At 34.8% G+C, this 15,490-nt stretch overlaps 1 protein-coding gene across 2 annotated transcripts in view; it reads left to right on the top strand.

Annotated features, from left to right (window-relative positions):
- LOC149780915 (GPI-anchor transamidase component PIGU-like) overlaps positions 1-15,490 on the top strand; it is a 59,111-nt gene that overhangs the window by 21,006 nt on the left and 22,615 nt on the right. Inside the window, exons 5-7 of one of the 2 annotated variants that reach the window (XM_089938012.1) lie at positions 6,969-7,066; positions 12,552-12,652; positions 13,891-13,988. In XM_089938012.1, the coding sequence (XP_089794138.1) occupies positions 6,969-7,066; positions 12,552-12,652; positions 13,891-13,988 (297 nt within the window). Of the gene's footprint in view, positions 1-6,962; positions 7,067-12,551; positions 12,653-13,890; positions 13,989-15,490 lie in introns of both variants that reach the window. The other variant, XM_089938011.1, reaches the window with a different exon arrangement.

The raw sequence follows: 15,490 nt of genomic DNA, 5'->3' as shown, positions 1-15,490 counted from the left end.
CAAGCCCTCCCCAAAAAGATGGAACATAGATGAAAAGGGAAGCAATTCTTACATGTTAACTCTCCTTTCTACCTGCTAGGTGGCTACCATTATGCCAGTTTGAACCCATTTTTACTTTCCCTGCGATGTAGTTAGGTGTCATCCAGTTAAATTTGATAAATTTTGTAACTTAATCATCCACATTTCTTTTTCAGTGGTTCAGTACAGTATTAGTCCCATAAATTAGACCCCAAATCTTTGTTGATGCTGATGGATTATTTGTGGGTCATATAGTAGGCATTCATAAAATTGAAGAATTGTTTGCTACATATTGGTGTACAATTTAGATTATTTCTCGTGTCTACTGAGCTACTGATGGATAACTGGTCCTTTCGGTGGTATGTACAGAATATTTCTGGATCAGATTCTATGTTCGATGATTTGTAAATCCATATAGAATAATATACCCCCCTGCCCAGTGGAAATTTGATTTTTTTTGTGTTAGATGTGGTTCTTACCAAGTAGCAGTAAGTGTCTAAACTGTACATGGTTGTGTTTTGGCTTTCTTTTCAAGTTGACAGTCCTTATGACTGAACCGTGGATTTGATATTTCTTCAGTGCCAAGTAGAGTCCTACAACTCCTTGTACTCAATTTGCCTTAATCCCTTTGAACCCTCTTTGTTTTCCCACTTGACAAGTTTGATTGAGATTTTGCTGCACAATTGACATTTGTTCAGTTGCATCTTTTAATGGATTTCACAGACTGTATGATCAAAGTGTCACTTACAGAGTCCAAACTCAGTCACCACATAAGCACCAAGTATGACAGTAAAGATGAGGAATTGGAGTCAGGTGATATTTAAGATGACTTGACGATAATAGAGGATTTTACTATATTTGGTCACTTATATAATGAAAATGACATTATTGTGACATTTGTAGGATACCATGAATCACAAAAGTGTGGATTTGACTGTCATTATTTGTAAGAACTCTGGAACTAACATATTATGGGATGCTGTGAACCAGATCATTCTGGGCTACTATTTTTATACCGGTAAGCTGACCAAGTCATATCAAAGACTTTTAAAAAATAGTACTAACAGATGCCTTGCTAAGTGCTTAGCATTAAGAGGTTCATTTTAGGACTGGTTGGTCTGGTGTCATGATAATGTGACTGGGTGGGACATGATGCCACATGTCTGCTGCAAGATGCTGCTGCAGTGCTAGACATCACTATAAACTGCCACACTGCAGACATCATAGTGGTATGACTGAAAAATTGTCAAAGCTATGTTAAAAATCCAAATCACAACCACATATGACAGTTTGTGATCTGTAAATAGATTGAAAATGTCAATCATTATGGATTTTAATGGATTTTGGATATGAAAATGAACAAAATGCAAGTTGTTAATTTAGCTGTGACATATCTCCATTTGAGAAAGAAAATATAAATCAAATCAAAACGATTTTCCTGAAAAAAAAGCGAGACCAAAGTCAAGAGCAGGATGCCTAAGTGATCTCCAAGCATCTATATAACTAACATCTCCCGCTGTACTAAACTAACCTAGGAGAATTTCATGCATTAGTAGAGTAATCATGCTGCTCCCAAGTGACAGGTATTGGTAGTATGCTCAGTATTGCCTCCTCTTTCATATTTATGGACTGGATGTAGTGGTCATTGTGTATTGTCCATGTCAGGACTCATGGACATATTAAGTATGATCGCACCAATTAGAAAGTTGCAGCTTTATCCATTTGTAAAACTAGGTGTCCACAATTTTGTGTGGAACTTATTTGTTGGCTGAGCCACAGTACACAGTGCAGAATGCTTTTCTTAAGTTGTATACAGTGCTATTTAATATTCAAAGACTTGCCCACTAAAATGCATAAGAAGGAAAAGAGATTCTGCTTTTAAAGAAATAGAAGGAAAAATAAATCGCATGCAAGTATTAGCAGGTTTCATTCTTACTATCAAATAAAAAATTGTGAAAAATACTGTGATTGATTTTTTCATTTCCCCATCCACTTTTAAATTATTTGCTTAACATGTTCCCACACAATAAAACATAACCATTATCCAAAATACAGCCTCTACTTGTCCAGCCTCTGTAGTACATGCAGCTGAAATATATGTGCCTATGAGACATTTTTTCAGGAACTTGACACATGTTCACTTTTACCATAGCCCTACTGTTTACCTAGACTCCATGATGCATGTGATGCAGATTCAGTAGATAACAGCTTAAAATATATACTTAAGATTGCTGATTTGATAATCTGATGGATGGCTGAACGTGATGAAAAAGCAAAATCATTGAATTATTTTCAGTAGGAGATAATCTTGTATGTTTTATTTTCAGTTAATGTAGATACAGTTTATCTGGTACCTTACATTCTTTCAATCCATATGATAGATACTAAAAAACTATTTATGAATGTCAAGCAAATATTGTTATCAGTTTATTTCCAAATTTGTTACTTTTGGATCCAATTATCAGTTTTAAGAAGTTGATTTGAATACAGGTACAATGTTTGGTTGCCAAAGAACATAGACCACATGTATATTTGTACAGGGTTTAACAGTTAGGCCAACAATGTCAAATTACTGTAATTATGTCCATAATTGCTCCAAGGGTTTGGAAACGGTAAGCTTAAAGTCACATGAACAAACATTGAACTCCAAAGCTGAGTTATAAGCAGTCATAATCCAAGTTTAACTACCTGAAGATATACATTGTATAGAAAAAGTGGGACAGGCATGTGAACTGTCACTTAATGCTGGGGTTATAGTATGGTAGGCAGTGGAATGTGTCTACCAGTGCAATGAAAATGTTACTAGTACTTGCTTGGCTGTCACAAAAGAAAGCCTTAACATTCTTCAGGACACATATTCTCTGGGACACAGACACATCAAGAGAGCCTATGATGAATTTCCTTGATTTTTGTTGCGAGTGGAAGCATCTGGAAGGATGGAGACTCTTCATCATGGTTGATGTCAATCTACACTTTAACTTAATAATCATTTATGGTGGTTGAGGGTGGATGGCATTCCAGAGCCAGCAACACGTAGTATATCTCCTCAATGGCAGAATTAAAACTAAACTCTGTCCTCTCTCTGGTCAGATTGGAGTTGGACTGTTGCTTATGACTATCGTCACACTCACTGTGGGAAGTCTCCTTTTCATGGTTTGCTTTCATTTCAGGATAAACCATTCCCTTTAGCAACAATGTTGCATAGCCATCGTCTCTATATAATTCATGGCCAGTACCCTGCAGGTAAGAAGTGAATTCAGGACAAGACAGTTCTATTTGGATGATTTTGTCTTTCCAGTATGGACAGTTGGCTTGCCACATGGAAGGCAGTCAGTTGGTGCTGGTACAAGTTATGCCATGGACATGGATCAGAGATCTCAGAAACGCTTAATTACGCATATTTGGACACCAATTTTTGATCTGAGACACAGAAAATCACTGAGGCGGGAGTCCTCCGTACGCATGTAATAGGTGTGCGGCAAAATTCAAAGACTTGCCAGTCCTACTACAGCCACCTGCTTTGTGGGAAAATGTGTTGATCAGTTAGCTGTGCTGATATTTACAATGACAGAATTCAGTGACTGAAAGACCCCTTGATGTACATTCGTGTTGCCATTTTATAAGAGTACATAAAAATGAACATGATGCAATAGCTGGGTGGCAAGTTCAAAGGCTTTGACTGGCGGCCGGGTGGAAAAATGTACTGGTAATTACAGTGATTGAATTCAGAGGCAGAAAGACCCAGAGACGTACATGTGGTCATTTATAAAAGTACATAAAATAAACAACTTTAGTTTTCGTTATTGTGTTCATTTCCGAATGTAGCGGAATAGGCAGTGCACATGACCTCAGAATCAAGACATGTTGAGACTTAGACAAAATGCCATTCATAAGTGGGTGACAAGTCGCCTAAAAATGTAAACTTCGCCTTCTTCTGTTAGGAAAGTGAAAACGACTTCACCCTGTGATTATTTAAGAGGTACGTTGACTGACCATAACATATTTTTTTAAATGCCCCTCACCTTAGCCCGGTTAGTTCTAGTGTTGTAGTGAAATGTATTCATCAAGGCATCAGTAGCTTGGCCTAGTTTTTATATCCATTACGTTGACAAACAAACTCTTGCCCATTCACAAGCATTATGTTTTGATAGCTGATTGACTCAATTTCCTACATGCTATCCTTTGATGATAAAACATACAAACTTGTGTTTTAAGATCAGAATCGGTGATCTGGATATCTATTAACTGCCTCTTATACATTATTTTGTCATAAAATTAGTTTGAAACTGTAAGTGAACTAGTAGGCCTAACGGGAAATAATGGCAGACTTTGCTAAGTCTGGGATGTACCAGTTTATTAGATTGTCTGTTTTCTTAAATCTTCAGGCAAATATATTCAGAAAAAATATACAAATCATTGAAACCAAAGCCTAGGTATTATTTTATTAAAGATTTAACTTTAAAATGCAAATTTTGTTGGTCAGAAACATATGGGACAATGCTATGTTGTGGAATTCTCGAGATGCGCTTTAAGGTCTAAGCTGTTTTCTGACTTGACATGTATTTGCGAAAATATGGGAAAAAACAGCAAATCAGATACTATTTATTTGCCTAAAATTACTACAATTATATATACAAATAAATAAACCATAAATTTGTGATCCTGTCAATGAACTGTTGTAATGAAGCTATATTATAGTGAGTGATTACATTACGAAAACCTCTCCATCTAAAAATAGATGCACTCACATCTGTGTTGATTCTGTAGGAAAGAAGGGACTGCAACTTTTGATGGTGAGACTCCTATTTTTACCAAAATGGGAGTCCTGGGCTCCTATTTTTAAAATCCTAGCGAGACCTCTGTGGATAACTGATGGGTCTATCACTAAGAACTGATGGGTCTATCACTAAAGCCCCAATCATGATACAATTTTGTAGCCTTATGCCCAGTTTGATGGATGGATCTATCACTAAGATTCCCATGATTGTAATTATATGTAGTCACAGGCATCTGATCATGGACAGATGTATCATTACGATCTTTGTAATTGTAGAGAGATGAAGTCTTAGGAATGGTGAGATGGATGGATCTATCACTAAGATTCCCATGATTGTAATTGTATATACTTCTGGCATGGTAGAACAGATAAAACTGTAAGCCTGGTGAGACCTATTGATCTAGATGGCTGGTTTAGCTGGTTGGACAATCATGAATTTGTCGAGCAGTGATACGGTAGTATAGGATGCATCCATTAGAAACCATGCTGCCTGACTTACACGCCTGAAGGCTATGCTCAGACATGCATGGGGACTTGTACAACTTGGACTGCCTAAAAATGGTATACACTCCCCAGTTGTATCATAAGTTCCTGTTGGAATTTAAAATTGCCATCACTCTCTTCGTCAACTTTGCAAAAACTAGTCCATAAACACTCAAGACCATATGGTGCGCACTGCATGGTACCGATGAATACATTTTGTACACACGAGGCATGACTCTTGCATGTCTTCATTTGCCTTGAACTTAAACTTAATGCCTTTATTTCTCTTTGTCAACAGGTTTTCACTGAAACAACAAAATAAAACAAATGTATAAATTAACAATGTTATTAAGTCATTAAAACAACACCTGTTACTAACTGGGTGAGAGCAATAGTCAGTTTGTGTAAACTGTGAATAACAACATGCATCAGGATGCCATACCACATAGTCTAAAAATGACCAAGTTCGAAGAATTGGAAAATTTCACAAAATATTCACAAAATTTGAAAAAATAATATTCATCACCTGTTTAGGAATGAATATTAATCCAAATAAATCCAAAATCTTGTATGGATGGTTTTGATTTAAAACAAGTTTGACTTGGATTGATGGGTGTGTGTATCTTGTACTGTACTCTTGTACAGATATGAAGCTTAAAAATTGGAGACACCTAGAAGTGGCAAGGGAAGGTTATGGGAAGAATTATTGCCCTTCGCTTTTATGGTAAGAAAGAAAAGACAAATTTTCATCTTTTATTAGGGCTGGATTTAGGAGGTTGCAGGCTTATATTCCTAATATTAATGTGATAGGAAATGCATTCAAATGAGAAATGTGTCTGTGATTTTATTAAAGAATGTCAAAAGTATTCAAAGTGTAATTGATTACATTCTATAAATGCAATCATGAACTCTGTCTAGAAATGAGTTATTGTATTTTTAATCTAAATTTTCAAAGGTAATTGTCATTTAATGATTATGTTTAAAAGTACAACTCCATCTCTGTAAAGAATATTGTAGTTATGGTTATGGATCCCAGTTAATTATATAGTGGTTAAATTACATTTGTAGGGCCACATGATTCCTATTAAAGTGGTTATGGTTTTGACCACCATTCATTATATAGTGGTTAAATTAAATTGGAAGGGCCACATGATTCCTGTTAAAGTGGTTATGGTTTTGACCACCATTCATTATATAGTGGTTAAATTAAATTGGAAGGGCCACATGATTCCTGTTATGGTGGTTATAGTTTTGACCACCATTCATTATATAGTGGTTAAATTAAATTGGAAGGGCCACATGATTCCTGTTAAAGTGGTTATGGTTATGGACCACAATTCATTAGATAGTGGTTAAGTTACATTTGTCAGGCAACATGATTCCTATTAAAGTGGTTACAGTTATGGACAATTCATTATGTAGTGGTTAAATTACATTTGTAGGGCAATTGACAGCAACACTTTTCATTATAACATGAATATGGATACATCATTATCTCATCACGGCTTATGATATTTTTGTGTTAGATTCATCCTGGAGGATACTTTCTGCCATGAAGAAAAATTGATCACAGTTGCATATTTTTTTGCTCCAGGGACTTTGCAGGGTTTTTGGATTATGCCACAGCAGAGCAGAGGCATAATATAAATTTCGTGCTAATAATTTCATATCTTGTTTCATTCAGTTACAGAAGCAAGTGAATGATATACAGTGTGTTTCTACCAAAGCTGAAAAGATAATCATCACAAAGGCATCAGTCGAGGATTTACACCTCTATCTTGCAGCAGCGTAAGTTTATTACCATTGTGTCCTCTTTTTTATCTTCTCTCCTTGGGCCACATGATTCCTGTTTAGGTGGTTATGGTTATGGACCACAATTCATTATATAGTTTATATTCAGTGGTGTAAATACCATATTTTTTTTTGCAGTTGGTATCAAGCTGGATTAACTAAATTCTATTTATTTCTTAAGGTAGTACACTTTTTTGGAATTATTGCACAATTCAAAATGACATGATCAGTACCTAATGATATCATCAGTATGATGCCACTTTTATTTTGGTGTATTGTAGCATTGTGAAAGCCTGGAGAGAGTTAATGTCAAATGGCACTATTGTAACTTGTGTCTCTTATTAAATAATGACACTTTTGCTTATTGCATGAAACAAAAGGATATACAGGACCTTTTGAAATTGTTAGTGATTTGTATTCTCTGTAAACCTGCTGCACATGCTTTTGCTTGTGGTGTGATTTTATTAATTTCGTCAAACTGAAAATGTTCACTCATCAATTTTCTATTTTTTAAAATTTATTTGATAAGAGGAGTTTGATCTTGAGCAATTTCAAACTTTATGTTTCTTTTAAAGTTTGTATTCAGTAAATTTTTTTTTTGGACAATTAGTGAGAGGGTGTATTTTCGCCTCATACAGTTTGTTTAGGCCATGTTATTGGGAAGCACTTTTCTGCCAGCAACATAAAAAAATTGTTAAAAGTTTGCTTAAAGCTTTTCATATACATAAACAACCCTGATAGATTCTTATCACACTTATCAGTTATGAAGCTAAGACAATACATTCTATAAAATGCTCACTCACCTCGTTTTGCCTTGGTTCAAGGCTGCAATAATTGATAATTGCATTTAGGTTTTGCTTAAAATCTGCTACTGTTTCCTAAATCCATGATAAATTCTCATCATGCTTGGTATTAATTACATTGAAGCTTAAATAATTAATTCTGTGATATGCACATGATTTTTCTCCATTTTAAAGTGGAATTCCTCTTTTCTCCTGACTTGAATCCAATTTTTCTTGATATAGTCTTTTTTTTTTATCATCTCCAATCTGGGTTTTTAAAAACAGTCTGTTCTGTCCCATTCTGCAGTGACCCTTGTAACGTATTCATTCCATATATTAGTTAGTCCATGACTCTCATAAAGAGTATTCTGATTGGTCAAAAGTTTAAATTCATCTAATAAATCTTTGTGTAATGGAAACTGATTGCAATGGAAAGAAGAAGCGTGCTCGCAAAAAGTGACATCCCGAGTTGTTGAGAGAGACCATGACACAAAAAGTTTAGATAAAGGCTTAAAACCCATATGGAAATGAGAATGGCTGGAGTCAACAGTCAACAGAAATTTAGTTGGTCAGTTTATAAGAAAACTGGGTGCTAGAGGACTGGCATTTTGTGACCTCTGCTCTACCACAGGGGTTTGTTACAAAGAAAATTTGGAGTATCCATTCATGAATCAAGGGATGGGGGTTCTAACCTGTAAGAATGTGTTATATTGTTACAGGTTAGAACCCCCATCCCTTGATTCACGGATGGATACTCCAAATTTTCTTTGTAACGAACCCCTGTGGCTCTATGGTAATCATGGTTGGAAGAGTTTTGGGACAGTACCTACAAAAGAAGCTGCATATGGAAAAATTGAAGCTCAGAAGGCATCTGGAAAAAGTGCAATTGATTACTATAAGAAGAAAGATCTCTTGCATGAGAGAACAGATGTAGCTGTCAGAATATGCACACTGCATGTCGCCAATACAAGCACCACAAGCACCAGCATTGAGTCAAAAATATCGGTCAAAAAGGAAGGCTAAAGAAATCTTTGCCAAAGCTGCAAAAAGAGCTCAACTGGAATATCAACAGGCTGTGTCCATTGGAGAAAAAGACAATGGGATTATTTGTATATAGTTGATGAACTTGGGTGTTTATTTTACAAATTTGTTATGAAAAGAGAGAAGTATAATATATTTACTGCAAAAATTGAGAAATTATTGTGACTTAAGTATGATGTGAACACTGACATGCACATGAAATAACTTAAGCACCAATAGTATTGGAGAACAAATTCATGTGACAATAAAAATTGTGAAATTATTCAAATCAAAGTGAAATTTTTTGGTAAGTTTGTTAGTTTTTCAAATGATTATTTTGTTATAAATTATGATCATAAGTTGCACCAGAAGCAGTTTTTTATGATTGTAAAATGCATTTTTGGTGAGGGCATTCGGCCTCCTGGGGCACTGTCCCTTGAGACCTTATTGGGAGAGGAGCCCCCAAACCCTCCTTTCAAATTTTAAGCTTTTTTTGTGGATTCCAAAATCATGTCTGGACATGCTTGCTTGCTCCAGTGGCTTTGTGGTCATGGTCACTGTCATAGAAGATTTTTTTGGTTATGTTTTTAGTTAAAGTTTTTTATTTGCTTGTATTTTCTGGACCTCTATGGACTCGTTTCTTTAGGGTGACTCATTACGACACTTTTACATATCATGTGGTGACATACACACTTGCCCCTTTGACCTTGGTGTCAAGTTGATAGGTAAAATTTGTGTTACAGTTTTGGTTTCATTTATCTTTCCACAACAGTTTAATAGATTTTCTGCAACATCCACTTTCTCGAATTTGATTTTTCAGGTCAAGGTCAGTCATAGAAAGTTTGCTTTGGGGGCGCTCACCAGTTATTATATACCTTTGAGAGAGGGGCCCCGAGTGGCCGAGTGGTCTAAAGCGCTCTTCGTTACGGATCGCTGCCATCTCACCTCTGTCTGCAGCGGTTCGAGTCTAAGATTCAGCCAATGTGGGCATGTGAGAAAGCCTGCCAGTAGCTTCTCGTGGGTCGGTGGTTCTTTCCAGGGTTTTCCGGGTTCTTCCTCCACCATTAATACTGGCCGCCATGTATAGCCTATCGTGCTGAAAAATGGCGTTAAACCCCACAACAACACCACAACAACAACACCTTTGAGAGAGTGACATATGTAAGGTGAAGTTGTTTGCATTTAAAACATGTACAATGGAGAGAATGGTGGCATACCTCTATGCTACATTAATGTAATGTGGATGATATTTCTTTGGATATTGTACTTTTGGAAATTGTACATGATTTAAATACACTGCTAACTAAAATGAATGTTCCCTTGTGCTAAAAAATGAGCCTGAATTAATCTAAAGTACACTATCCATAGCAGCTATTTAAATAGTGAAATGAATTTTGCCAGACTAGACAATACCAGCTTCTGAAAGTGCAATGAATGAATTACCAAATATATCAAATGTAAAAAAAAGTTATCGGCTCTTTTTTTTACAATTTACCTCTGAAGTTCAGGAAGTGAAAATGACCAAGTGGAGCTAGCACTTTTTTGAAAGGTGCACATCTGGAGTAAAACCAAGCTGTATACTCTATAACCCATATTACACCCATCAATCATGTACCAAAATAAAGGGAATTAAAGGTTCTTTGAATTATACCTAAGATATACAAGGTCTTTTTTAAATAGCCAGTATAACCAGTGAGGAAAGCCAAGGAAATTCTTTTTCTTTAAAATCCTAACCGTATGCAAAATATGAAACTATAGAGTGCCACCTTTAAGGTGTTGGTCAAATGTATTGTATTTACTTATAATTCTTTAACCCTTTGATGAATTTTATTTGTACGTTTGGCAAATTATTATGATGCTAAGACAATTCATTTTGCAATATACTCACTCAATCTTTTGATCATGGGTTCAGAATCTCACATTTTAAAGCAATGATTTGATTGTGCATTCAAGTCCTGGCCTTCTTGGCTAGGTAATGACCATTCCCTACCATGGGGATACATTTTCAGCTAAAAGTAACATAAGAAAATGCACAAAAACCTATGAACTTATAGTGATTTTGGATTGCTTGGATCAATTTCTAGTTTTCTTATTTAAAAAAATCAATTTTTCAGAGTGAAATTACCCAGAATTTGACAAGTAACCATTCTTGGTATTGCTACCCATTAAAATGACAGAAATATTAACTTGTATTATTGATTTTCTGCCATATGATTCAGTAATAAATTGAAGTCAAGAATTGATTGGATAAAAGTCATTCCATTGCCCAGTTAAAATAAATGAACTAGCTTTTTGAGATATGCAAGCATTTATATTTCATTTATTTGGAATGTATTTTTTTGCTGAAACTTTCTCATTTAAAGATCAGTTTCCAGATAAAATTGTCAGTTACCATATTTTTGTGGGCTTGTATTGTGGCAGTAACCTTGCCATAGGCAGTGGCTATTAACCAGTTTTGACACAACTAAATCAGGCCATGTTGTCGATGTTCTGTTCAGGAGCCAGTGTTGGACAATTCTTACATACTAAACACCAAAGAGGTGTAATGATTATTGGTGGTCATTTAGTTTACAATCCCAGATCATTTTTACTAACATTCAAATGGTGTTATTTGGCATCAGTCTGTCTTATAGAAAGATAGAGATTATGGGGTTGAAATTCACTTGACCAGCTGGAAATTGTGAGTAAAAAGTTTTGTCATTCATGTGAATTTTCCAATCAATTGTCTGATTAGGCAAGTACTGATTTGGGTCTGACTGGTCTGTATTTTTAATGAAAAGGATGTATTGTCAAGAACATTGTCAGCCTTTTTTCATTGAAACACCATACTCTCTTCTGGAAGTTTGTTTTCCATTTATTCTGATTAACCTCATTCAAGCATCTCGCTGTCACTTTTCATTAGTAATAAACACTTACAAGAGAGTGTGTGTGATTTAGATTTTTCATGTGGCTTTAACAATTTTTCACTCATATCACTACAATGTCTGCAGTGTTGCAGTTTATAGTGATGTCCAGCACTGGGGCATCATGCCATAGACATATAGCATGATGTTCCACCCAATCACATTATCATGACACGAGGCCGACCAGTCCTAACACTAATTTCTTAATGCTGAACGCCTAGTAAGATAGTTGTTAGTACCATTTTTATAAGTCTTTGGTATTACTCTGCCAAGGTTCGAACCTGCAACCTCCCGCATCAAGGGCTGATGCTGTAACCACTAGGCCACCAGAGCAGTCCTTACAAAAAAGAGAGAGAGAGAGATTAACATCATAATCTTTTATAAGTCTTAAAATAGTGGTTGAGTACAGGTTTATTCTGGGCTTGTAAAACATTTTAGATTTTGCTTGACTGAGCAACTGGAATTTTTTAAAACCCCTAATATTACTCCAGATCTAACAATGAATAATCATAATCCTCAACAATGCTGAATTCAAAGAACTTCGATTTTCCTAACATTTTGCTTTAATATTGTACTTCATTTGATACAGAAATATCCTGTATACACATACTTGAGATGCATAATATCCATGTTGTTTCTTATTGTGCTATTTATATTTATATATATATATATATATAGAGAGAGAGAGAGAGAGAGAGAGAGAGAGAGAGACAGAGTATAGTTTAGTATATAGGGAATATAAAAACACCATATGTTTTTTTCTCTCTCTCTTTTCAGACATTTATTTAATCCATACAGTGTAGCAGTTTGCCTTGGCAAGTCCACTGCAGTTTTCAACAACCTAGCTATCTACTTTTCTTTTCTTTTCCTTTTACAAGGTGATGTTATATTTATAGCTCAAGAGTTTTGTAAAGTTTTCGAGTTCTGCATTTGTTAACCCAATGTATTTATTTGAAAGTGTTGAAGTTTATAAGAATTAGAAGGGTGTTTGACTGCTATAAAGTAATACCAAATATTATCATGTTTCACCCTATTTCTTGTTATCCAAGTGTTCTTCATCCATATTGTAAATTTCTGTGAAAATACCTGTTTAAGTTTGTTCCCTACACACTATCAGTGTCAATTTTTTTATTATCAGTAGCTGTAAACATTCTGTACAAAATAGAGTGTACATGTAATAACTGTGATACATGAGTTTTGCATTGTCAGATTTCATATATAATGCTCCCTTTTTGAGTATCACTAATTAAGTTACTTATATATTTTCTTCATTTGTCTCCATTTTGTTATGAATACAGTGCATTAGTTGCATTGAGGCTGTCTTGCTGTATGTGAGATATTAAATTGGACACACCATATACACATCGGCATGGTTTATTTTGCATTTTCAGGGAATGGTTTCATTTTCAGGAAATAGTTGCATGTGAAAGTTTTAGTGCAGTTTACCTTTCTGGAACCACGCAAATCATAGCTGTTTAAAAGCCAGGTTGACCTACTTACATTAATGCTGCTTTCTACTGAATGCAAGTAACAATCATTTGATGGCAATTCTCCAGGAAAAAGCAAAGCAAAAACTTGATTATTTTTATATGGGATACTATAGGATGCCATAACAGCTGATTGGATCTGTAAGCATAATGATGAAACATATAATAAAGCCATGGAATCGAGCTATGTTACAAATGAGTCATACTGCCATATCTTCCAACCAGGGTCTCATAATTTTGCATGAGAGCACAATAATAGGGTATTAAATGATGTGTGAAATTGTGTTACAGGTAGCTCTCATTAAAAAAAAAACCCACCTAAAATTAAGTGAAGGAAGTAGTGTAATTAAAACAAAATTTCCCTATTTAAGTGGAATTCATGACCAGATGTACATTAAAGAATTTGATAGTGAGTGAAAAGTCTAGTTTCACAGTTTGGTAACATGTACTGTAGAACTGAAACAGGTTAAATCTCATTGGACCTGAAAATCACTTAAGTGATCCATAGTCTACAACATGGTAAAATATAATTATAGACATTCTATGGGGTTATGTACTCCAGTTCATCTGATTTTAGATGTTTTGAGCCAAATTAAAATTTTAAAATTCAGTTCACTTTATTATTCCAGGAAATGAATTGCTTTGTTTATTTTCCGTTGCCATGGCATCTTACCAGTCTCTGTATCCACTGACATTACTGGCTCCTGTTGCACTGTATTTCTACACAGTAAGTTATTAATTTAGAAGGTTACACGTTTTTGCTGAGCACTTACAGAAGTCATGAGTGAGCACAAGACATGAGCAAATTATTCAGCATAGTTGCAGTTCTTATATATATTATTCTATGTATAGTAATTCATATCTCTGTTTTGTAATCAGTGGTTCTTTCTGGGGCTTTCCCCTGGTTCTTCCTCCACCATTAATACTGGCCGCCATGTATAACCTATCTTGTGCAGAAAAATGGTGTTAAACCCTATAACAACAACAACAACTGTTTTGTAATTGAGAAAGAGCTGCAAGCAGTACAGATATGAATAAATTATGATTTGATGATAGAGGAAATATCAAGCACAAATGTGATGTCATACATCAAAGTGTTACCAAATATGCAGATGATTTGTATACAGCTTGTTGATAACTTCAAGCAGGTATTGGCAAATCTTTCTTAGCTAAGATATCTGTCACAAGACCATTAATTAATTAGTAAGTTATTTAATGAAGTTATGAGAAATTATTTTAATAAATTTTCTGGTACATGAAGATCAAACTTTCTATGGTTCATAGAGAATGTATTTTTTACATAATTAACATGAGTTTGTGACTGCCTGATCCAGAGATGTCAACTATTCCAAAAAGTAATTCTGTTCTATTTTCTAGTTGGATACATTTTTATACAGACAATCACAACTTAAATACTGGTATTTGTAGAATACTGCTAAGCTTGTAATTTCTGGTTTTACAACTCTATGGTCAAAAAGAAAAGGACATGTTTAGTAAAATCAGCAAATAATTTATTTCTCTAAGTTACAGAGTGAAAATTTAAGAGATACTTACAGTATTGTGAATGAAATCCCAAAATCCTAAATGTCTTTTCATAAGTCCGAGAGAATAGAATGTTTTGAATGAATTCCAATAGCCTTGAATGTGCTGATATATCAGTAGACTTGAATGTACTAATGTGCAACAATGATGTAATCCAGAATGTCTTTGAATGAACTCTCAATAATCCCAAAGTAGTGTTTTAGTCCAAAATATCAAGGAGCACTTTGTAATTCCAACAAATAATTTAAATAAATAATTTTTCTATAATTGTAAATGTACACAACTGCAAACTTTGATTATAGATTTCCAGATATTGTTATGAAGCAGGAATGAATAATTGTTTACAAAATCCATATAATAATTTCACTTGACCTAAGACAATACAATTTCCTGGGAAAAATCCCAGGTTTTGAACTCAAATCTGAGTAAACATATTGTTTGCTTCTTAAAATCATGACAAAAGTCAGGTAGGGCATTTACCTTAATCAGAGACAAACATTAAGCACACACTATGGATATGCATTTCACTGGTTGTAGTTCAGTTATGAAAGATACATAAGCACTTGTACCGCAAAAGCAATCAGATATCGACCAATCAGAAATCATGTCCGCTATGTGTTCCAATTCAATTGATGAAGTTCAAGAAAGATCTTGAAACAACAGTGACAGATGTAGATTATACTTGGA

The sequence above is a fragment of the Sinohyriopsis cumingii genome, chromosome 16 (assembly GCF_028554795.1).
Source record: "Sinohyriopsis cumingii isolate HCF-2022 chromosome 16, ASM2855479v2, whole genome shotgun sequence".
Taxonomy (NCBI): domain Eukaryota; kingdom Metazoa; phylum Mollusca; class Bivalvia; order Unionida; family Unionidae; genus Sinohyriopsis; species Sinohyriopsis cumingii.
The sequence above is the reverse complement of the archived record's forward strand: the minus strand, read 5'-3'. Positions and strand labels throughout refer to the sequence as shown.